At 45.9% G+C, this 25171-nt stretch overlaps 1 protein-coding gene and 1 long non-coding RNA gene across 2 annotated transcripts; one reads left to right on the top strand and one right to left on the bottom strand.

Annotated features, from left to right (window-relative positions):
* Positions 1-1998: 1998 nt before the first annotated feature.
* On the bottom strand, positions 1999-23321 carry BATF (basic leucine zipper ATF-like transcription factor). The gene is made up of 3 exons (XM_059915794.1): positions 22215-23321; positions 19810-19914; positions 1999-2511 (listed from the first exon to the last, which is right to left on the bottom strand). The coding sequence occupies exons 1-3, from the start codon at positions 22275-22277 to the stop codon at positions 2302-2304; spliced, it is 378 nt and encodes a 125-aa protein (XP_059771777.1). The 5' UTR covers positions 22278-23321; the 3' UTR covers positions 1999-2301.
* LOC132360708 (uncharacterized) lies at positions 4389-9002 on the top strand. The gene is made up of 3 exons (XR_009501163.1): positions 4389-5097; positions 8413-8473; positions 8710-9002. It is a non-coding gene; the product is annotated as an uncharacterized LOC132360708 (long non-coding RNA).
* Positions 23322-25171: the final 1850 nt, after the last annotated feature.

Genomic DNA, 25171 nt, shown 5'->3' with positions numbered 1-25171 from the left:
GGCAGCTTTGGTACTCACCCTAGATTTCTGCAGCCTCTGTCAGACTGATCAGAAAGGAGAAGTGGAACTGCCCCGGGTCATTAGAAAGTAGAGAATGAAAGGGGAAGAGAAGTCCTTCCGAGAGATGGGAGCAGCACATGTGAGCTCTGCATTTCTGGTTCTGGCTCTGAATGTCATCTGAAGATGCTCAGCGCTGGTCATGTGCCTTCTGTGGGGGTTTCTGGGGGGAAATCACAGCCCTAGAGCAGGGTTGGGGGGAGAAACATCTCTGATTGGAAGGAGGCCCACGAGAGGCCTGGTGCAGGTAGAGCTAGCTGGAAAGTTCTGCTTCCTAAGACTAAGAAAGAAAAATGAATTCTATTCAACGCAGGCCACATCTGAAGTGACCATAGGCTTCTTTGCTTTGCCTGTTACAGCGGGGGTGGGAAGGAGCTACCCAGAGCATCAGCTACCGGAAACCAAGCCCTGAGGAAACTGATGAGAGAGAACCTCCTTGCTGTAGCCCCTCATCACACACCCCAGCCTACACCGAGTCCGTGCACTGGAAGGGGAGCCTCATTTACCAAGTTTTGTAGGGAGACGAAAGGTTAAAATGCAGGACTCTGCACTGGACGCAATGCCGATCCTTGGGGAAGGTCTTCTGGCCTGTCTCCAACAGGCTCTGAGCCCACTTCCCGCACTCTGGGCATCCACAGGCATTGGCTTCAGGGGTGGGCGGCCCAACGGTGGCAGTGTGCCTTCAGAGGCTCTTGGGCTGGACTCCTCCCATAGTTAGGCTGCAAGGAAGTCAGGTGCCCACGTGCTAGGACACAGCTTTCCCAGGCCTCTGCAGAGTTTAGTAATCACACTAGCACAACACTGGCATAATCCCAGGCATTAGGAGAGACTTGGGCAGGGGAGGTCCAGAGCTGAAACCTTGCCTCAAGCCAACCAGAGCTGTTGGTGGGCAGGCTGAGAAGGTGCCGGCACAGGGGAGCTGGCCTGTTCCTCCCTTTCTCCTGTGCTCACCAAGATGGCCACCAGCAGGGGGGCCGCAGGCAGTGGCAGGCCCACTGAAGGACCAAGGGGTGAGATGGGGAGGCTGCTGAAGGGGCTGCACCCGACACCTTCCATGGCGATCCCTGTCGCTTTGGGCCCCAGCTGGCTCAACAGGGGCCACGTGTGTGGGAAGGCCCTGCCATGGCTCTTGGAGAGTGGTGTGGGTAAGGCCAGCAGGCACTTAGCCTGGGGATTTCTGAGGAGCAGGTGGACATCAGAGCAGGGGAAGCAGAGCACACTGGTTTCAGCTCTGCCAGACTTGTGGATCTGAAGCCCTGAAGATAGTCCTATGTTATCTGAGCCGCTGCTGTCCTCAGACTGTGCTCAAAATGGCAGCCTGTGGAGATGGCAAAGTTGTGTGTGCTTTATCACAGCTTCCCAGGGGAGGTGGAGTCCTCAGCAGGACACGTAGCACCTGTGTCTCTGAACCACGTGTTGCCCCACGGGAGCATGAGGAAAGCCTCGCCTTCACGTGAGGTGCTCCTTGTGTTACTGGAGTTCCTTGCATGGGGCCTGGCACGCAGCATCCCCCAGCGCTGGCCGTCTGGATGGGGCTGAGTCAGTGAAGTCGTGGGAGACGAGGGTACCAACTCGAATGACCATCCCACTCCACAACATCTGGCGCTGGTCCTTCTCCTGTCTAGAGAATGACCCTAGAAACGTCTAGACAATCTAGAAAGCATGATGCAAGGAATGGAAAGTGAGAGGTCACAGTGAGGTGATTTGGGGAGGAAAATCAAGAAGATGCCTAGAAGGAGAATTGAAGATTCTTTGCAAAAACCCAGCTTCCCAAGCAGATTAACAAGCCATGGAAAAGAAGCGATATTAGCAGAGTCTCCTGAGCTTTAAGGGCTCCTGAGGCCAAGAACCAAAAAAGACCCCAACCCCACAGAACTTAAGGTTTCAAGCCCTGGCCAGACTGGTTTCTTTTAAGACATTTATTTAGAAAAATAACCCTTCCCTACCCCTCCTCCCTCTGTGCAACGGGACTTGGGCGTTATGCTTGACGTAGCTCTGGATCCGGCCTCCCACCCACGTGAAGGTCCAGCCCACGGCGCCGGGCAGTCGGCCACACTTCGGGAGGCCGCACACACGTCCAGCAGCTGCGTCCTGTGCTCCATCCCGGTCCAGGCCTCCGCCTCCGGGTCTCCGGGTGGAGAGGGTGCTGAGGGACGAGGGCCGCTGGCCACAGTCTGCGTGCCCCTCCCGAGGCCTGGGAGCAGCTGGGGCTGGGGGCTCCGCTCTCTCCCGCCCTCGGGGAGCTCAGGGCTGGAAGCGCGGGGAACTGACGTGAGGCTGGTGGAAGGCGTGGGCGCTGTACACCACCTCGGGGGGCGAGGGCGCGCCGGGGGCCAGCACCGAGCACAGGGGCTCGTGGCTGCTCAGCACCGATGTGAAGTATTTCAGCTCCTCCGTGAGCTGTTTGATCTCCTTCCGCAGCGCCGCGTTCTGTTTCTCCAGGTCTTCACTCTCCTGCGAGCGGAAAGGATGGACGTTGCAGGTTAATGTCAGCACTAGGCAAGATTGCGGGGGGTGGGGGGGGGGCGTTGTGAAGCGGGAGTCTGCGTTAAATTTTCACTAGGACAGCCATGGAGAAGGGCATCGGTGACTTTTTCTGCACATGCGAGTGTGCACGTGTGATATATATTTGTATGTGTCCTGTGTGTGGATGGGTGCATCTATAACACACGTATATTTGTGCATGTATATGCATAGCTATTAGCTTGAACCATGTGAAATTGCTGATATTTGTCTGTTTTGACCTATAAGAATGGCAGTTTCATATGGTCCCAACTAAGAGAGACGTGTGTGTGAAGGCATGTGTGAATTTGCATGTGTGCTCCTTTGTGTGCAGGTGTACATGCATAGATCTCTGTGAGTGTGTATGAGGGTTGAGAGTGGCAAGTACATGTCAAGGGAAACCGGCTGGAGGCCAGAGCCCAGCAAAATGGAAAAGAGTTTGTGAGACCGTCTTAAACTAATTTCACTCTTTTCTTCTCTATGTTGTACAGTGTCTTCTCCTAACGTTACCAGCATTTGCATTTAGTCTTACAAATGGAGTCCATGGTTAATTGTCTACTTCACCCAGATTCTAGAATGTTTAGGGTCTTTCTAAATAGTAAATAGTCAAACTCCAGCACAGTGTTCGACTCCACGCCATTCTGCTCTTCCAGCAGCTTGTTCTGTAGTACTCTGGGTGTGTCCCAAGCACCTGTGCTTCCTTTTTTCCAGAAACACCTTTCCCCTGTTGCTTAAGGGACCCATCAGATACATGCTAATCAGAAAAACTCAGGGTAAAGAGCGCTGATTACTGATCACATCATTAATTAATCAACAGTGACACCCTGGTAATTAGCATTTACTGGAAAACGATCCCACCTTCAGAAAACCCAGGGGAATTGCATTTCCAATGTGATTTTAAGGTTCACATTCCTTGACTCAAATAGACCTTCTGGGCTAATCATTGGTACCCACAGAGGAAGGAAAAATGGCACTGGAGATGCAAATAAATTACATTTCAGTTCAAAAAGTGACCTAATATTTGGAGTCCAGGTCTTATTTTTCTAGTTCTGTTTCACTTAGGTTAGTATTTTCCAAACTTGCTGTATCGTTAGAATTAATCTGAGGGCCTGATAAAAATATAGTTCCAGGCCCTTCCTCAAATCTAGAGATTTGAACTCAGTGGGTTTGGGATTTTCTGTGAACTCTGGGAATCTGAAGTTTTAACAAGTGCCCCAGATTATTCTGATGATCAGGCAAGTTTGGAAACAATAGATATTAATGTTAAATATGATAATAAATTTATTTTAATTATTCAAGCACTTATTAAGTGCCTGGCCTAGAGTATGAACTCAAGTGTTTGTTGATTGGCTGCCTGATGACATCAACGGCTGGACCAGAAGTTGACTCAGAATTACAGTGGGCAGTGAGCAGATGTGAGATAACTTGACATTTAAAATTTGCCTTAGATAATCCATCAGGAGCATGAGCTACAGGTTAATGAGAGCTAGTTACACTGCCAGTTGCCCTAACCCATGCACCTGGGGGTTCTTTTTAAGTGGTAGAGGAGAATGTGGCCTTATCCATCAAGCCAGATTCCATCCGTTTGTACAGAACAAGTGTGAGCGTGCTCAGCCTCAGCCTGGCATTTCCTGTATGTGGCACTGAGCTAGAAAACGCGCCTAGGTCGGTACAAAGAAAACCCCCATCTCTAAAATGGGGTGGGGGAGTTGGGATACCAACAGCCATGATGGTAGAGTCAGGGGCACGGGCTGCTGCTTCTGCGGGGTGTGACCGGCTCGTTCATCTTACCATTTGGTTGTTTCCGGGCACATCCCAGAGAGAGGGCATCCCCTCTTTACCAAAAGGTAAGATAAAGCAACACATGAGACTGGGGGGTGTTGGTAAGACGGGAACTGGGGGCCGGGAGTCCTGGCCCCTTCCTCTAGCCCTTTTCCTCACCCCCTCTGAGAGTTTCCACTGGTGACAACATTTACTGTAAGTTCTGTGCTCCAAAGAGCCTGGGCAAACCCCGAGGCAGAAGGGAGGGGTGGGGTAGGCGGGCCACAGGGACCAATTGCTCCGACCTTCTCTCCGCCTAGAGGCCGGCCCAGCTTTCGGGAAGTTACAGCAGGCTCTTCCTCCCTCAGCGAGCCCTGCTGAGCTCTGGCTTTCTCCTCTCCCTCTCCCCGCCCCCCTGGGAGATCCCAGAGCGCTAGGAGAGCATTCATAACCGCCACCCGCCTCTAAGTAGAAAACAACCACCTGTGACAAGAAACTTGTCTTTACCTTGGGAAGCAAGACTGCTTCCTGCCAGGGCCCCAGAGAAACCAGTACTGCCAGCCCAGGGGACCTGCCGCCAGCCAGACACTTCGCAGAGGAAGAGTTTGACTTCGCTTGCAGAAGGAAGTGGCTGATCTGGGGTTCTCAGCCCTCCACATCCCCACCTGCCACCGCTTGGTCCACTCTGACCCTCCCTGGGGCCGTCATGCTGTGGAAGGGGCTCTCACACAGGGACAGATGGCAAAGGTGGCCATGGGAGCAGCTCTTGACCCAGAGGTACCATGATCACACCCCTCTAATTTCCCCCTAAATTCCCAGTGGGGGCTGGAAACCAAGAACTCAAGGGGAAAAGGAAAGTAATGTTTAGAAAGTAAATTTTGGCTTCTAACATGCATGCCTTCTCCTCTGATGGGGGAGGGGTGAGCCTGCCCTTGGGCTTCCAAGTAACCTGCTTTTTACTTTTCGGAATTCATTTAGGCACTTCAGGCTCCTCACAGTAACCCTCTGAGGTGGCTATGCAAGGCCAGCTGTTATTACCCCTACTTTACAGATGAGGCCAACTGAGACCCTGGGACAAACCTATTGCGCATACCCCCCAAAATGATTACAGGCTGGTGGCAGCAGCTGCTAGGACAAAGGGCTATAGATTCACCTCAAGACACTTATTTTCTCAGAGGGCCAGAAACTTTGAGTGATTGATCCAAAGCCCCATAACCATGTAGGTGCAGAGCAGGGCTGGGCTCAGGGCTTCCCCATCCTCAGCCCTGTGTTCCTTTTAGCACACCCATGGCTTCTCCTGAGAGACTTGGTGACTCAGGGTCTCTGGAGGTCACTAAGATCAGTAGCCTTCCAAGAGAAAACTGGGTCTTGGTTTGGGTGATCCTTAAACACAGTACAAGAACCCTGAGTCGGTTACACTCTTCCAATCACAGAGCTGATCATCGCCTCCTGACCTGAGTTGGGAGGGAATATCCTGTCCAGCTACTCTGTGAGAGGGTTGACTCGGGGCCAGACCTTCCCCAGATGCACAGTGAGGTCCGAAATACATGACAATGGTGGGCTCCATCAGTTAACTGTGGACAGGGGTCCTGGTCCTGGCTTGGTGACCCTCGGTGACTCCCTTTCCCACTCTGAGCCCCAGTTGCCTCACTTTAAAACAGGAAGACTGGACCAACACAATGATTCTCAGCCTTGGTCACACGCTGGGATCAGCGGGATCCCTGGAAAGTTGTAACAATATTGATGCCTGATTCTGATTTAATCCGTCTGGGTGCACCTGGGCATTGGGTTGTTAAGGGCTCCCCAGGGGATTCTAATGTGCAGTGAATGTTGAAAACCACAGGATTAGAAGATCTCCAAGCCCTCTGCAACTCAAATATTTCAGATTTTAAATTGACTACCTGTGTATATTAGCCAACCAGAGCCTCTGACTGTTGGGAAGGGGTAGGTGTGTTGGGAGCAGAGGTACATAGACTCAATTTATATGAGAAAGATTAGTAGAAACCATATTTTTAAAAGAATAATCCAGTTTGATTTAATAATAACTAACATTTATTGGGTGCTACCATGTGCCCAATCACATAATTACAATTATCATTATATTTAATCTTTGCAACAATCCTATGTGGTAGATAATATTATTAGCCACATTTTACAGAAGAGGAAAACCTAAGATACAGAGAAGTTAAGTAACTTGTTCAAGGTCACACAACTTGTCAGTTGCAGCACCAGGGCTTGAACTGAGACAGTCTGGCTTCAGAGTCTGTGCCCACCATCCTCTCTTGCCTTTGAAGTCTGTTTAAATCTTATGATATCTGGTAATTATCTCCTGTGAGGCCTCAGCCTGGTTGACTTTCCAATTTCATCTTCCCTCTTTGCCCGCCTCGTGCAAATTGAGATGCCAATGTTCACAATTCACACTCACCTGTGAGGTTACTTGATGCCACCCCTACCAGGAACCACAAGCAGCTTGGGGGTGGCTAAGGAGGAGGCTTCTGGGGGTGTGGGAACATTCTGGGAAATTCCCTAGTGGAGGGGCCAAGTAGCGGGTCACTGCAGAGTGCTTGAATGATGGGGAATCCCCAGGCGGGTCCCTTACCCACAGGGAAGCCAGTTGGGACCAAGGCTGAGGACAGGCTCTGACCCAAGGCTCTGGCAGGGACTCTCCAGGCCTTCTGAGCAGGGCTTGGTCCTCCTTCCTGCCAGTTCTGGTTTGTGTCTTGACCTTCTCCTTGAATTTTCTAATCACACTTTCCAGAAGGGTGAAAATAGTCCCTGTGTGTTTCCTCCTCGACAGAACATGCAGTCATTTATTGGTAAGGTGACCTTTTAGCTCCCACCCACACTTCAATGCGAGAGTAGTGTGTCAAGCTCATGTCCCTCACACCCAGTTATTTGTTCAGTCTCCAGCAGTTTCCAGCCCCCGTCCCCCATGCAGACATAGGGTGGAGCCCAGCTTTCCCGGAGGAGTCTGTGAACTGAGAGGTAGGGCACATCCCAAGCCATAGTGGGATCTATGCCTACCTTTCCCCTGAATCCTGGGGAAATTAACTCCAACTCCTGTTCCTCACCGGATGAGAAGAGAAGAGGAATCGCTAAACCACAGGTCTTTGCACTGAATAATTCGGGAGAAATCTTCACTTTCATACCTTAAAGCTGAAGCTCCAGGACCGTCAGCACCTCATCATCCACTGATGTTTAGCCACATCAGCCATGCCCCTCAGGCCCCTGCCTGGGTTCCTGTCTCCTGTTCTTTGGCTTTCAGGGCTATGATTTCATTGACCTCGTATGTGAGAAACACTATAGGTTGGCTCACTCAATATCTGTTCCAAACTCCTTCCCCCTGCTTTCCTCTAGAGAGGCTGGGAAAAGAATCCCTCAATTACCCGGCTTCCCCTGCAGGTAGGTATGACCATGTGACAGAGTCTGACCAATAAGACATAAGCAGAAATGGGGGGGGGGCAGGGGGTAGGAAGGGAGGGGACGAGCTTCACTCCTCAGGGAAAAAGGCAAAGCTTCACCAGACAAAGGCTACCCTCCCTGGACACGGATTGATGCCTGGAGGTTCAGCAGCCATCTTGCAGTCTTGAGGATGAAAACTCATCCATATACTGAGGATGGCTCTGCAGAGAGAAAGAAGGAGCTTGGTTCTTTGACGACAGCCTTGCACTATCCCTGGACTGTCTACTTCTGAACTTCTTAGTATATGAGAAAAATATAAAACACAAATGGTGACTTGTTGATGCCTCTGTTTGATAGTTTTTCTATAACTCATAGCAGAATGTAATCCTGACTGATACCTCAAGTTAGAAAGGTTATCACTAGCAAGTCCAATTTTGAAAAACAAACAACTAATAATTGCCATCAACATCAAGGTTTGAATTGTTTGTTTTGTTTTAAGCTGCCGGGCCTCTGAGACAGAGTGTCTGGGTATATACCCACAAAATTGCCCCAAATTCACTCCACACATTCTACCACATGCACCTGACAGGCTTCAAATGTCACTGCTCCCTGATTCTCAACCCTGGCTGCACACTGCAGTTGCCTGAAGAGCTTTAAAAAATCTTAATTACTGGATTTCACCCCTGACAGGTTCCAATTTAATTGTTCCAGACGTGGTCTCAGGCATCAAGATTAAAAAAATACTTCCCAGGTGAGCTTAATGAGCAACTAGCTTGAGAATTATGTTCATAGTGGATTCCTCTTTAAAATAATATAACAATATAAATATATGCAATGTTTGATTTTATTAAATTTATTATATCATGTTATATATTTATATTTTTTGATTTTATTAAATAATTTTATTGTATAACATAGTATGAATAATATAATATAAAGAACTTTAAAGAAGGAGGAGGACATTTCTAAGTCAAAAATTTTTTCTAGGGCTTCCCTGGTGGCGCAGTGGTTGAGAATCTGCCTGCCAATGCAGGGGACACGGATTCGAGCCCTGGTCTGGGAGGATCCCACATGACACGGAGCGGCTGGGCCCGTGAGCCACAATTACTGAGCCTGCGCGTCTGGAGCCTGTGCTCCGCAACAAGAGAGCCCGCAACGGTGAGAGGCCCGCGCACCGCGATGAAGAGTGGCCCCCGCTTGCCACAACTAGAGAAAGCCCTCACGCAGAAACGAAGACCCAACACAGCCATAAGATAAATAAATTAATTAATTTTAAAAAATTATTTAAAAAAAATTTTTTTTTTCTAAAAGTAAATGACTGTTCAAGGCAAAGAATCATATTTGGTGAAAATTTCAAATAGCCCAGAATAGTTCATTCTTACGGAAAGGTGAGAGGTAGGGCACTTATTGGAATCTCATTAATGATAACTTTATCAAATTAGTTGTCCTTTAGATTGTTGAGCTCCATGAGGCCGGGAGCTATCCTTGTCTTCACTGTTTTGTCCTCAGTGACTGGGACTGTGCCTGGCACATAGTAGGTGTTAAGTAAAATCATGTTGCTTGACTGCCAACTTGGAGTCTATAATAATTTACCGAAATCTGAGACCTGCATTTGAAGGGTCTGCTGTTTGTGATGTCCATGAAATTTCCCAGGGAGTGCTTAACCAAGCATTTAAGTACTTTTATAGCTTCTACTTTTAACTCTAGGATAGTTACAAGTAAGTGTAAGATATTCATTTTTTAAAAAAAGGCCCAGTCAAACCCCTGCTTTTGTTCCCCAAACTGAAGCTATGGAATGGGGGCAGCAGAATCACACCACTGTGAGAACCCTGCATACAGTTTCCCTGGCTTGAACTTGACCTGTCTGGACCATACCAAGCAAAGGAGACTTGACCAGTGGCGGTGAAAAGCCCAGCCAGTGAAACAGTTAGTGTTCTTTTTTTTTTTTGGCATGTGGGATCTTAGTTCCCCGACCGGGGATCGAACTTGTGCCCCCTGCAGTGGAAGCACGGAGCACTAACCACTGGACCGCCAGGGAAGTCCCTTTGTGTTCTTAAAGTTCATATAAACAACTGGAAAGTAGGGCATATGTTTTCATATATGATAATACATCTGATATCTTTACTTGATTGATTTATAGGAAAATGCCAACCTCTCTGCATTAAGCAAACAAACAAATAAAGTCTTCTCTCCAATGCAAAACAGACAAAAAATGCACTATTGCTTTGTTTTTACATTTGCTCTCTCATTAACTCTCAAACAGCCCAGTGAGGTGTAATTGCTTCGCATTTTGTAGATCAGAATTTAGGTTCAGATATATCTGCCCCCACTCTGTCCCCACTGAATATGAATTCATTCTGTTGACCCTCCACCCACCACCCACCCCCAGTCTGGTTCCTGCTCCCTGCAGCACAATGGCCTTTGTTCCTGAGCTCCTCCTCATGCTCTCACAGTCCCGGGCCCCACAAGGCATCTTTCTGACCCCGACAGGCCGCTCACAGTTTGGCCTGAAGTCTCTGCAAGAGAACATCCTTTCCCCAGATCTTCCCAGGCTCCTTCTCTTGACTCATATTTGATCTCAAATGTCAGGGCCTCAGAAAGACCTTCCTTGATCACTGTCCCCATCTCTGTCCCTAAGTCACTGTCAGTATTGCACTATTTGGTTTTCTTCGAAGCCCTCTTCCCTTTGTGTGATTAGTGAAATAACAAATAACGATTGATCAGTTGATTTTCCAGTCTGACTTCTGGTTGAACGTAAGGTCCCTGAAATCAGGGACTTAGTCTGTCTTGTCCCAGCTGAATTCTCAGCGCCTAGAAAAAATGCCCGTAGGAGGCATTTCATATATATTTGTACAACAGAATGAATCATTTCTGCTGACGTGAGCTCTAGTACTAGGAATATGGCCTTTGCTTTTATCATTTTCTGGACCTCCCCAAACTCTTAGCAATAAGGCATAGTCTCGTGCCAGCTGAGTACCTGGAAAATATGTTAGTTACAGGGTTATCTAGTGCAGGAAATTGCATTTTGGTACCAGGAATCTAGCCCCCTCTGCTTGGCTCTGAAATTTATTACTGCTCTTGAATTTTCCTTCAGGTCCTTTAGCTTTAGGTCACCCTCCTTGGTTCCCCTAAATCTAGCGTGACCAGATGTTTACTGGGACAGTCCCAGTTCATAGCTATCGTCCTAGTGTAATTTTTACTAGTGCCTCTTTTCACTCAAAAATGTTCCTATTTGGATGATAAATTATAAGATCTCCTACCAAAGCCTGCCCCCCAAATTCTAACTCAATGATACCCTCTCTGCTCTCATGCTCGATTTCTACCAGAATTCACTCAGTGCTCTATTTGATCTTTTTTTTATGTTTTTAAATAAAAAATATACAGTATAACTAAAGATATTTTTTTAAAAGTATACCCACCCATGATCCCAGTCCTCTAAACGTGATTCTTTTCATTTGTATGTGTTGCCATCTTGTCCTTTCTAACAAACATGGATACTTATTTTTATAAAATCTCAGAGTACATATACAATTTGTATTTTCCTTTTTGTCATAATTTTGTCATACTTAAAAAATCACCATAATTATTCTTTTAATGGTGACATCAACAAATAGATGATCCACAATTTACTTAACATGGCCTTCTAATGCTGGACATTTTGGCTGCTATTATAAATAATGCTGCAGTGAACATCTTCCAGTTCACGTAAGTATTGCTGTAAAAGTGTTATGTAATATATACAATGTCATCGGCAGTGAATGTATATATTAATTTTACTACAACTTCGTTGGGATTTAGGTGTTGTAATTTTAAATAATTTATTTTGCCAACTAACTTTTTGAAGGTTTCTTAATTTCATTTTAATGTTACAAGTTATCAATTACCAAGAAGTAAGATTTCTGCATGTCTACTCCCTAGTACAGCATTCTCAACCAAGGACAATTTTGCCCCCCAAGGGAACATTTGGGAAGATTTAGAAATATTTTTGATTTTCACAACTAGAGGGGTGAGGTGGTGCTACTGGCATCTAGTGGGTAGATTTTACATTTTACAGTGCAGGGGGGCCAACCCCCTCCCACATACACAACAAAGAGTTGTCCAACTCAGAGTGTCAATATTGCTGAGGTTGAGAAATCCATAGTGTATATTGTTTGCACAATCAGAATAGAAAATTGGGTTATTTTCATTTTGGTAGGAAAAAATGTTACGTAAGCTTTCTGTTCATAGCCTTTGCCCACTTATCTATTGGAGTCTTGATGTTTTTCTTAAAAAGAATGTTCTTTCTATAGTATAAATATTAAATCAAGGGGACTTCCCTGGCGGTCCAGTGGTTAAGACTTCGACTTCCAGTACGAGGGGGAGCAGGTTCAATCCCTGGTCGGGGAGCTAAGATCCCACATGCCTCACGGCCAAAAAACCAAAACATAAAACAGAAGCAATACTGTAACAAATTCAATAAAGACTTTAAAAATGGTCCACATCAAAAAAAAAAATCTTTAAAAAAGAAAATATTAAATCTGAATTTATTTAATTTGACACAAATATTTCCCCCAATATGTCATTGTCCTTTTGATTTTGGATTACAACTTTAAGACCTTTTTTAAATAAAGGAACATTTAAACTTAGCCCCTCTCAGCCTGGGACTCTCTGCCTTTTTCGTCTCTTGCTGTGTGCTTGGGTTTTGTTGCTGAAGAGTGCCTAGGCCGTTTACGTGTCCTAGTTAATGGCCTACTTCTTGGCTCACCCTTTGCAAAAGGACATGTGAAGCAACACCATCTGCCGAGCAAAGTCCTGCTCAGCAAAGTGGCACAAAAACAAAAGCAAGAGGTGGGAAGGCAAGAGGTTTGGGTTCTTGGGTGTCCTTAAGGAAGACATCAGTACCCTCACTGGTAACACAGCAGCGTGACCTAGAGTATCTCTGAGTTTCCTTTTAATTCTGTGATTCCATCAAGAATGGGGTATGACTATAGTTATTGTTATTCCCTCCACAAGCTACCATGTGGACCCATGACAGGATCCTCTACAGACACGCCACAATCTGAAGGAGACTTTGTCCTGTGGAACCAATCTGTGGAACCCCTTAGGACTCAGAGGGCCAGACCTAGTCCTACAGAGGAGACTAAGGAAATCTGTGTTATCTGTGTTGATAAATACAGATCCACTTAGTCATTTTTATTGCCAACATAAAATTCTAGTATATGAATGTGTCGTAATATACTTAATCTCCAGTAGTGGGGTATATGTCCAATTTTATAGTATTGATAAAGTGTTTACTGTTCACAAATAATGATGAATTGAGCATCTTTGCGCATCACTGTTTCTTCAAATTCCTGTAAGTGGAATTGCTGCACCAAAGAGCAAGATGTTAATATTTATTGCTACACAGCTTTATTTAAAAATGGTCTCAATGGCTATATCAATCTATTGCTTAGCGACATCATTAATTTCTTGACTAGGCCTAATGATGGAGGAGGAAAAGTGTCAACTTTGGAGGATGCTGCTTAAAGAACAAGAGAAAAAAATTCAGGAAGAGATTCAAGGAGGATCAGTTAGGGAAGATGAATACATCTTCATGCGAGTCCAAAGGAAGAGGCTGTGTTGCCTAGTGGTTAGGAAGATGGGCTCTTCAGTCAGACAGACCTAGTTACAAGAGGTATGACCTCAGACAAGTTACTTAACCTAATACAATTAATATGTTTTTAATAAAAAGAAGTTCATAGCAATAGAGGCCCAAGAGAAATGGTTCTTTTCCACAGAAAGTTCACTGATTTTACGCTGAACTTTTTTTTTTTTTTTAAATGGCACAACTTTTTTTTTTTTTAAACTTTGGGTTTATTTATGTATTTATTTATGGCTGTGTTGGGTCTTCGTTTCTGTGCGAGGGCTTTCTCTAGTTGCGGCGAGTGGGGGCCACTCTTAATCGCGGTGCGCAGGCCTCTCACTATCGCGGCCTCTCTTGTTGTGGAGCACAGGCTCCAGACGCGCAGGCTCAGTAGTTGTGGCTCACGGGCCCAGTTGCTCCGCGGCATGTGGGATCTTCCCAGACCAGGGCTCGAACCCGTGTCCCCTGCATTGGCAGGCAGATTGTCAACCACTGCGCCACCAGGGAAGCCCAACACTGAACTTCTTTAGGGTGGAACTAGCTAGAACATACTTTCTAGCTTTTTGTTTTGTTTTATTTTATTTTATTTTACCTGTGATTTCTCTATGCCAATAAATCTTATGGCATGGTCTCCCAGAGAGAGAAAAAAAACTGACGGAATGAAAAAGGACCATGAACAGGCTTCTCTCCCAGGCCTTCCCAGAAAACCAAGAACAACAGTGTCTCCTTCTAAGGAGGCCCAGGAAGTTAACATCTTTGCTGAGCTTCGTTTCCTCCATTACTCAGTTTTCCTCCAATTGTAAATACCTTATTTCTCACAGCATCAGCTTAATTTCAGGCATAATTTACACTCATGATGTTTGTTATATATGGCATTAAAGATCTACCCTGGAACCTGTAAATCTTTTTCTTTTCTTAAACTAATGTGAGGCTCCTTCAGGAGCCAGCCCCAGGCAAGCACCTGTCCCACCCCCATCTAAGTACCTGAAGTTCCAGCTTCCAGATCTGGCCCTGTTACTGTACTTTTCTTCTAGTTCCATCCTCAAGGCCAGATCTGACTTGTCAACATCACAGCTCTGGGCTAATATTACTGTCTGCCCACCACCCCCTCTACTTTTAGCCTTTTCATGAACAAAGCTTCTCAACTGATCTCAACTTTCTTTCCCACTAACCTGGGACACAGACTCAAAATCCTTCCTGCTCCAAGGCACCAGAGATATCCTACAATTACCAGGATAACCACGCAAATGAAACTGGTCTGTCATCTCTTACTAGCGCTGGAGACCTTAGGATTACTCATTACAAATCCCAGCTGACAGTTGGTTGTCCCAAAGGACTGAGATATTTATGTAGGATGTTCAAGGGATAAAATGTCACAGTGGAAGACTATTCAATGTTTGAAATCAAATTAGAAAAGAAATCATCCTAATGCATATGTAATAATGATCGATATTGGGAATTTAAATATCTACATTATAAAAATAAAAGCACATAATAAAAACATCCAAACTATATAAAAAGGTAAAAATAAATGCAAAGTATCTCTCTCCTGCTTTAGACCTTTTGTCCTACTTTTCAGAAATATATATCGTTAGCAATTTTGGGGGAAAACCTATTTGAAAATTTTAAAGTTTATACACACATGCACATATGTTTTTCTTTTTATTAAAAATATGCATGGGAGAAAACTATACACCATACTCATACTTTTTCACTTAAGAGTATAGAGGCTTGATAATCTTTTCAGATTAGCACATCTGGATATAACTCGTTATTTTAACACCTTCGTGGTATCCACTGAATGAACAAACGATAGTTTATTTGAGTCCCTTACTGATGAATGTTTAGCTTGTTTCCAGTCTTTGCTATGACAAACAATGCAGCAATGGTTATCTTTACATGTACATAATTATGAAATCTGTGGGTATGTTTCTAAACAGACACCCAGATGTAAAATTGCCGAGTTACTGTGTATGTGCACTTGTAATTTGGATGGATATGGTCAAATTGCCCTCTAACGGAACTGTACCCACTTAGACTTCTAGTAGTGTGTGGTGGTACCAGCTTATCCATCACCTTGGCAACATGGTGTATTAGCAACATTTTTTGTCTTTGCCAATCTGGCAGGGGATCTAACTGTTGCTTTGTCATTTCCCTAACTAAGTAAGGTCTAGCACCTTTTCCATACTTATTTGCCATTTATTTCTCTCTTTCTGTAAATTGCCTATTCCTAATTATCACTCATTTTTTCTTTTGGGTTGTTGATCGCTTCCTTATTCATAAGAGCTCTCATATATTAAGCAAATATGCCCTTTTTTGGTCATACGTGTTGCAGGTATTTTTCCCAGTCTTCACTTGCCTTTGATTTTGCATGTTAGGTACTTTGAGCTGTATAGACACTTTCACTTTTTATGTATAAAGGTAATGTATATCAGTCTTTCCCTTTATGGCTTCAGGGTTTTGCATTTTATCTGGAAAAGACTTCATTCCAAGATAAATATTTTTAATGCTATTTTTTTCAAATTTCTTTAATCTTTTCCCACATTTAATCTATGTGTGTGTTGTATAAGAAATGAAGACTCGGGCTTCCCTGGTGGCGCAGTGGTTGAGAATCTGCCTGCCAATGCAGGGGACATGGGTTCGAGCCCTGGTCTGGGAAGATCCCACAGGCCGCGGAGCAACTAAGCCCATGAGCCACAACTACTAAGCCTGCGCGTCTGGAGCCTGTGCTCCGCAACAAGAGAGGCCGCGATAGTGAGAGGCCCGCGCACCGCGATGAAGAATGGCCCCCACTTGCTGCAACGGGAGAAAGCCCTCACACAGAAACGAAGACCCAACACAGCCATAAATAAATAAATAAAATATTAAAAAAAAAAAAAAAAAAAAGAAATGAAGACTCTACCTTCTTTTTTTTTTTTTTTTTTCAAATGACTAGCCAGTTGTCCCAACACTATTTATTGAATAATTCATCTTTCTCTCTCTGGTTTGAAATGCCATCCTAGACATTTTGCATCTGTACTTGTGTCTTAGGAACTGACATATGTATTGGGGTCTTAAATCTGAGCTTGCTTGTGGGTCTATTTATGAGTTCTATTCTGTCCAATGTTTTGTCTTTTCCACACTGCTTTGAAATCTATATTTGTAATTCACTTTAATATCTTATTCAGCTAATCGTCTCTAATTACCCTCCTTCTTTAGAATTTTCCTGGAAACTCTCACATGGTTATTTTTCTCCAGGTACTTAGAATAGCTAATTTCATTTTCCTCCAATACCCAGAAAATCCTAGTTTATTAAGATCATATTAAATTAATTCAATTTTAAAATTAACTTAAGGAAAATTGCTATCTTTACATAAGGTATATCTTTCCATTTATTTGAGTGATTTTTAATCACTTAGAATAGTTTTGAAGTTTAAAAAATTAAACCCTGCATATTTTTTGTTAAATTTATTCCTTCCTTCCATTTGCTGTTCTTGGTATTATAAACAGAATCTTTCTCCCTATTAAATTTTCTAATCTAATTTGCCTAGGAAAAGTTATTACTTTTTGTGTTAACTTTGAAAACTGACTGGATTCCTATTATTTTTCATAGTTTTGCAGCTGATTATCTTGGATCCACTTATTAGCTACTAATATCTTTTGAAAGTGAATGGGTCAAGATATGACTTTCTCCTTTTTAATCAATGCCTTTACTATGCCTAATGGACTCTATAGTTGACTGTGGCAGAAAAGGAACTGAGTGTGATGAGTGCTGTTTAAGACACCAACCAAAAGAGAATTAAAACAGAATGTGGGAGAATTCCTGGTGGTCCAGTGGTTAGGACTCCTCACTTCCACTGCAGGGGTCATGGGTTCGATCCCTGGTCTGGGAACTAAGAAATCAGATGGGCTAAATCTTCTGGTTCTAACTCTTGTCTTGCAAAGAGAGACAGCTGAGTTAGTGTTGAAAACCTTGCCACAGCAAAGAAACATACATGTCACCCTCACTGATACATCCCCAAGGGGTTGAAGAAAGACCAGGGGGTTGAATTTCCAGGGAGACAGTGGCGCAGCTCGAGATAAGGAAGACTCCTCTGCTCTTGTTAGGAGGCAGGGGGCTCTCTGTCACTAGAAGTGACCAGGCATACACTGGGGACCATTTCCGGAGGGTGTTGTAGAAAGTCTCAAGCATCAAACTGTGTCTGAACTTTCCAGCCTTTAAGAAATCTTTCAGCCCTGAGATCCTGTGATTTATATATAAGTATAAATTCATATACATAAAATCTTAGTTGTGATTATCTTGTTTTTCTAATAATAACTATTATTAATATTACTCTTATTATCCTCAAAATTTTTGAATATTTATGATATATCAGCGACTGATGCTTGAGCTCTTTATATGCACTATCTCTATGAGGTAGGTAGTTACTGTCCCATTTTCCTAATAAGAAAACTGAGTCTAAGGGAGGTTAAGAACATCTCTAAGGTCTAAGGTGGGTCATACGGATAACAAATGGCAGAGCTGGGATTCAAACCATGTCCTTATGACTGCGGCACTGCTGAGCTATACTTAGTTTCCAGGGTTTTTTTTTTTAATGTTACAAACTTATAAAGCTTATAGCATATTTCCAGTCTTGGGACATTGTCTACTTATACAAAAAGGTAGGTTTTATCCTTACTAATTTCTATTTATTTGTTCATTTGCTTGCTGCAAAGAATATTGAATTAGAATCAGACTGTGATGGAGACAAGTGAGTGATCATAGATTTTCAAGCTTAAAATAGTAAACTGGGGCTTCCCTGGTGGCGCAGTGGTTGAGAATCTGCCTGCCAATGCAGGGGACACGGGTTCGAGCCCTGGTCTGGGAAGATCCCACAGGCCACGAAGCAACTAGGCCCGTGAGCCACAATTACTGAGCCTGTGCATCTGGAGCCTGTGCTCCGCAACAAGAGAGGCCGCGATAGTGAGAGGCCCGCGCACTGCGATGAAGAGTGGTCCCCACTTGCGGCAACTAGAGGAAGCCCTCACACAGAAACGAAGACCCAACACAGCCATAAATAAATAAATAAATAAATAAATAAATAAATAAATAAAATTTAAAAAAAAAGTAGTAAACTGGAGTGTTGTGAGCCCCTAAGCCATAATGAAATCATGGAGAACATATAAGAAGCAGGGCCACCACCAACTTAACATTTAGACTGCTGATCACAGTTATCAAAGAGAAGAACAGACTTGGTGTTCATTCATTCTTTCTTTCAATTCAACAAATACTCATGAACATAAAACTACATTAGTATGCAATGGAAGACATGTTGAATACGTTTCAAATAAAACACAAGCATCCAATCAGAGATCTTGGTGCAGCCTGCTCTCTACTTCCTTACAAAGCTAAAAGCAGCATCTTTTTACCTAAGACTACATCTTACTTTTTCTTGATAGGAATAAAACAACTATTCTTTAACTGGCCAATTACCAGGCTAATCTTTCAAATAACCATAAGCATATTCATTTTTGGTGTCAATTGCCCTTTTTACCATTGGAATGAATTACTGGGATGCCAGAGGTTTGGGAATGGCTCAGGAGGAGGGACAAGAAGGCAGAGGCGTCAGAGGAAGGGCTGAAGGGATGGAAGAGGAAGGAGCCAGTGAAATAAGAGCTGGTCGGACAGGGAGCAAATTAAGGGTCAGAGCGAAGAGAGAAGAGGTGGTAAGGTGTGGGAGATGAGGAGGAAGCTTTGCTTTATGAAGCACACAGCCAGAATTTGGAAACACTGACCAGGATCTTGGGCTGCTGGTGGAGATGCAGTTCAGATCACCCAAGGCCCCTGCTCAAGCCAGGGATCAGGGCTTCCCTAGAAACTGTGAGACTGGAGGCAACTCAACCAGGATGGTGACCATCCCAGATACATGCACCTGAAACTGTATCTTTCACAGACCCCTTGGGATATCATCAAAATAGAAATTTCGAAATCAAACCTTAATAATGTTCAGAAAAGAGGTATGGGGTGCAGCACCCTGTGGACCTCCTTGTCCCAAATGCAGACCTCAGGGTGGCCGCCCAACTGGCCTCCCAGGGGATGGGACTATATGCGTTCCTAGCACTGTGGGACAATGGGCTCCTCAACACTCTCTACATTCCTCCCAAAGGCAGTCCTGCCTTCCGCTCTCTGGGTTCATGAGGGATGGAGCTGTCTCAGGCTACCCCGTCTCTCAGCAGGTGGATCTGCCTTCCACCAGCCTCTGGGTTGCCCACACTCAGCTCCTTTACTCCTCGTGCCCTCTTGGCGCTCATTTCTCTTTCAGCCTCCTGGCCCATCCCCTGTTACAGAATCTTCTCAATGCACTCACAGGAGAGCCTCCCCTCCCCACCTCACCTGCATCCCTCCACCGACTCCCCCACATACACATCCCCACGCAGGCAGACTCAAAGCTATGGTCCAGGAGTCCACAGGTGGTGGGGAGCTAAGCCTACGGCTCAAGAGGGTGAAGAAAGGTCTGAACACTCACCAGATGGAGGGTGTCAGCTTTCTGTGTCTGCCTCTGCCGGCTCTTCTGGGCAGCAATGCGATTTTTCTCCCTTCTCTGAACTTTTCTCACATCATCAGATGAGTCCTGGGAAGCAGAGGATGATGAGAATTAGGGGAGTCTAACCCTCTCTTCTGAGTGGAGGCAGGCTCTCATGGTGTTTGATATCCGGCTGTCCACCCTTCCATTTCTTCATCTTTACTTGCCCGTCCACCCCCCTATTTACCAAAAGGCTGAACCCAAAAGGGAACTTTTCTCCACACTCTGTTACACTCTCTTAGGTCTCTATAACTTTGGCCAAAAGAGACAGGAAGAGGGCAAAAGAGCTTGAGAACTCAATAGGGCTGTATTTGGAAAAAGATGGTTAAGGCGATGAAGTGTATTTTATCACCTCTCCTCTTCAGGTCTGCTCCACCCTCACCCTCTCACTTTTGGCCTAGAACCTTCTTGCTATTTTTTTTTTCCCAAAACTCTGTTAAGTACCTACTATGTGCTAGCTTCTGTGCAAGTGCTTTTTCTCAGAGGTGCTCTTGTTGAAGTCCCCAATTCTGTGAAGTTGATACCCTTATTTCCATCTTATATGTGGGGGAAACTGAGGCTCAAAGAGCTTGCCCAAGAGCTCACAGTAATCTGAGAGTTACATCTTCTAATGCTAAGTCTGATGCCTTTCCAAGCCGCCCCCGCCCCTGCCACCACTACCTTCCTGGTTTGTACCCCTTGTGTCTTCTGCTGTGCCCCTGGACTGAGGTCCCCACCCCAGATCTGCCTCTTCTTCCCCTGCATTCCCTTCATTATGCTCAGTGACCTTGATATCCCCCATGGCCCTGAGCACAATGCCTAGTACAAACTGGAGACCAAGAACAGTTTTAATGGTGGAGATTACCTGGCCGTGGCAGACAGTGGATGGGTGCTTAGGAGGACACAGGGAACTTTGGGTGTTCTCTAAGTGCACCCCACAGATGGGCATGTGCTCTACTTGGGCAGAGAGGTTAGCTCTGGCTTTCCCCCAGATGCTGCAGGGTAGGTGGAGGAATCTGAGTGAAACCCTTCTGTACCTTCTGCCCTGTCCCCTCTCACGTCCCCACAGGCTAGAGGGACACAGTTCCTTGGGCAAGACTCTGCCCACCAAGCATATGTCTCACCAATGTGCCCAATACTTCCAGGCCATTGCAGTCGGAGGGCATTTGGTTAGATAGGAAGGAAGTGCTCTTTCTCTAAGGGGGATGGGGAACGAGGTTACCATGAAAGCCGTGAGTAATTTCCTTCCTAAGAAGAGTACAAACTTCCAGGCAGTCTGAACCCCTCTGATACCATCTTGAGCAGAGGACTGGATTGTTTGTCCTCTAGAGGTCTCCACTAGGACTTCTTCCTACCTGCTGCTCTCCTGTTAGATATTGATGACAGAAGCTGTAGTATATGTTTACATACTGTTATTTGGGCTGCAGCATTTTGAAAGCCCTCTTGGATATCCATGCTAACGAAAGAATGCAGTTTTTAAACCACAGAGTTGGATAAGGAATTGCCCCCCACTGGTGTATTAGATGAGAAGGAAGAGGGCTTCCTATCGAGGGCGCTGTCGAGGGATGTGGTGAGGAGAAAGCCCCAGGAGCTGCAAGGCAGCGAGGGTGCTCCCGTTTTTGTTTTTTTGTTTTTGGCAACCCTCAAGCTGAAAACTTTTGAGTTGGAAGTCACAACCTAGACTCCCAATGCTCCCAGAATCTCCACCTTCATCTCTCTGGTTTCCCCAGAGCTGAGCTGAGCTATTAAGGAATGTCTCCAAGTCCCCAGAACCATCTCCTGATTCATTTCCTTCCTCCCCCAGCCCTCTCTCCGCCACCTGTGCTAGCAGCAGTAGCCATACCCAGGAGGGAAGATAGATCCTCGGAGCTGGCACGGCGTCCTCCTCCTTCCAACCTGCTCTTCTGCCCCCTTTTACTTTACCCCCATCCCTTTCCTCTCTTGTCCTGCGGGCTGTCTCCTGGGCAACCATCTAGCATTCAGGGTGTGTGTGCCCGGAGCCCGCGTTAAGACTCCTCCTCTCATTTTGCTACTGCCTTGGAGAGAGGTAGACTCTTTCCTCTAAGAGACCAGAGTTCTTTGGTGTTCATTCTCCTCTTGGCTTCCTCGAAAGCTTCATGGGGTGGGACCCCAGGTGAGGTGGAGGCGACGCGCACCATCGGGGGATGAGGAGGGCGTAATTTGGCAGGATGGGCGGAAGGATGAGGGTCTCCGCCGAGATGCACAGCTTCACCGCAGATCCTGTGTCTTAAGTCTAACAGAGGGCTCCTGCCACCAGCCATCTCCTGGCCTCTCGGCTCCCGGGGCAGGCCGAGGCAGCCCGGCCCTCTCCCCGCCCTTCCCCGGAGAATCAGAAGGCAGGACCCTACCTGTTTGCTGGGGGGCGGAGAGCGGCTGAAGCTGGAGTCGCTGCTGTCGGAGCTGTGAGGCATGGCCGCAGTCTTCCGGGCTCTCCACGCAGCCCCTCGCGCCTCTGGGTTCTCCTGTCCCCAGCCGGCCTCCCTTCCTGACTGCTCCCGGGCCACCAGCCCACCCCCCCTCCGCAGGGCCCTCCTCTGCCCGCCTTGCAGACACCTCTGACCCCGGCGTCCTTCTCACTCTGGGGTGCAGAGGCTCTGCTCCCCACAGGGACATGTCGCTTGCTTTGGGGCTTGCGCCCTCTCTCTCTCTCTTGTGGTTTCTGGTAACTCGCGCTGGAAGTCACATGGGCGGAAACTTAAACAAGTTAGAAGTTAACTTGAGAGAAAATACATATCTGGGAAAAGACCCACAGAATTATGTGAAAGAAAGAAAAAAAAAAAAAACACACACAAAACCCCAGATACCTTTCGACAGTTTGAAAGACAGAACATCTCTCTTCAATTGATGAAGATAAAAGAGAAAAACAGCCCAGGGAGGGAAAAACCCCAGCCAGAATTAGCAGATCTGTCTTCTGTCAACATGGGCAGAAAGGAGAGGACAGCAAGGAAAGAGTTTCCATTGTCACCCGACTTGATTTTTAAACCAAAATAAAGCAGCGGGGCTGGGATTTCTTTCTGGTTTTCACCTGAAAGCAGCTGCCGGTCCTGTCTTGTGGGAGGCCTTCCCCTTTCCCCTTGCAGCCCGGCCTGCCTTGGGGTGGGCTAGGGGTGAAGGGACCCAAGGGCACGGTCCTTTCCTGACTATCAGACAGAAGAGACTGTGGTAGGTCTGAAAGCCACAGGGGCCGGTCTGGAATTGATGCTCTAAACGTTTACTCATCACCTATGCCTCTTGGCAGGTGCTGTCTTTAGAGAAAAGATGCCTCCTCTGTTGAAGGTCTTTCAGGGGGTCAGGATTGACCTGGAATCTTAATGATTCAAGAAGGTCACAAGGTCAGATCCCAGAATGGAGAAACAGTTAAACACACACACACACACACACACACACACACACAGAGTGAAATGAGCACTGTACTTGGAGTCAAAACAACCAGGAATTCTGCTTCTACCACTTAGTTTGTCTGTGGCCTTGGGTAGCTCACTTGAACTCTATACCCCTCATTATCTTCATCTGTAAATGGAGAATGATAGAACCTGCCCTGCCTACCCCTCAGGGCTGTTTCAAGAAGCAAATAAGAGGGTGGATTAGAAGGCTCCCAGCAGACTATAAAATATGCCATGAAGTCAGCTGTTACTTGTAGTGTTACTTGTCTTGCTGTGAGCACGTTGGAATAGGTCTCGGTAAGCAATCCCCCACACACCTGGGCATTCTGGCTTTTAAAAACTGTCTTGCCTTATTCCCAGCATGGCTTAAAGCTAAATACTTGCCTTGCTTAGTCCTAATTGGCAGGAAGTCTGGCCCCTGAAGGATGTTGTGTCCACTGGCTGAATTTCTGCCCTAAGACAATACTGTCCTGGAGGTAAGTTGAGCAAAGCAAAATTCCTTACCCCGTGGAAATTATATCTGAGTGGCAGAAGCAGACAGTAAACAAAGAAGTTAATATCTAATACAGCAGATGGTGACAAGTGCTATGGAGGAAAATAAAGCAGGTAAGGGGTAGGGAATTCTGTGGGTCAGTGGGTTGCTACTTCTACAGGATGGTTAGGAAGGCCTTCCTGAAAGGGGGATATATGAGCAGAGCCCCGAAGGAAAGGAGGGAGTGAATGGTATGGGTATCTAGGGGAAGGACATTCCAGCAAGGACCTGAGGTGGGAGTGTTTGGTTGTTAGAAGAACAGCAGGGAGGCCAGTGTAGCTGGAGTGAGAAGCAGTGCATGGCGGAAAATGAAGTCAGAGAGGTACCAGGAGTTTCCTTCGGGTCTTGGAGGCCACTGTAAGGAGTTTGGCTTTTGTTCTGAAAGAAGTGGGGAGCTCCCTAGAGGACCTGCCCTCCCATTTCCACGCTGTGATTCTCTACCTCAGCCACTGTCTGTTCCCTTCCCAGCACTTACAAAACTTGGTAACTACTTACTTGGTTTCCCCTGGCTTCCCTCATTAGAATGTTAGCTCCATTTGTGAATTGCACTCAACAAATGTTTATTGAGCACCTACCTTGTACGACTACCACTTCGGAGGATACAGTTAGTATTTTGACTGTTTCTCTGAATGAGATGATGATGAATCAGTTAGTTTTGCTGCCTGACAAACCACAAAAAAAGAAAAAAAAAATCTCAGTGGCTTAAAACAACAGCCATTTAGTTAGCTTGTGAGTCGGCGGGTCATCTGGAAGATTCCTCTGGTAGCAGCTGTGCTGGGCTGATCTCCAGCAGGGCTGCATCATGTGTCCTCAGACAGCTGGTAAATTGGCTGATCATTGGCTGGTCTAGGATGGCCTTTGCCAGGAGAGTTCTGCTGCACGTGGTTTCTCCTCCCCCAACATACTTACCCGGGCTCATTAACACAGCCCTTCAGGATTCCAAGAGGAATAGTGGAAGCATTCAAAGCCTCCTGAGGCTCAGATTTCCCACCACGGTCCTTCTGCCACATTCTACTGGACAAAGACAGTCACAAGGCCAGCCCAGGCACTCTGGGTTGAGAAAGAGACTTCACCTCTTGATGGGAGGAATTTAAAGAACTGTGGCCATGTCTGTGGTCTCCCACGGAAGAGAAGCCATTGGAGGTTTTAGAGCAGAAGAGTGATGAGCTCTAACTCAGGTTTTAACAGGATCTCTCTGGACACAGTTGAGATTTACTGTAGAGGAGCAAATGGAAGTAGGGAGACCAGTTAGGATTACAGCATTGGATTATCTTAAGAATCCAAGTTAAAAATATTGGTGGCAGTGACCAGTGAGGTAATGATGAAGGTGGTGAGAAGTGGGCCATATAATAACTGATGACCGTGACTCTCTTGTTTACAGTTATATACC

Source organism: Balaenoptera ricei, chromosome 2, assembly GCF_028023285.1.
Source record: "Balaenoptera ricei isolate mBalRic1 chromosome 2, mBalRic1.hap2, whole genome shotgun sequence".
Lineage (NCBI taxonomy): Eukaryota > Metazoa > Chordata > Mammalia > Artiodactyla > Balaenopteridae > Balaenoptera > Balaenoptera ricei.
This window is presented reverse-complemented; position numbering and strand designations above follow the sequence as displayed.

Excerpts from the sequence above, each read along its gene's own strand:
- BATF (XM_059915794.1), bottom strand. The coding sequence starts at position 22,277 with ATGCCTCACAGCTCCGACAGCAGCGACTCCAGCTTCAGCCGCTCTCCG. Across the intron at positions 19,915-22,214 it reads CTCCGCCCCCCAGCAAACAG|GACTCATCTGATGATGTGAG; the intron begins GTAGGGTCCTGC and ends TCTGCTTCCCAG. Across the intron at positions 2,512-19,809 it reads AAGCTGACACCCTCCATCTG|GAGAGTGAAGACCTGGAGAA; the intron begins GTGAGTGTTCAG and ends TTCCGCTCGCAG.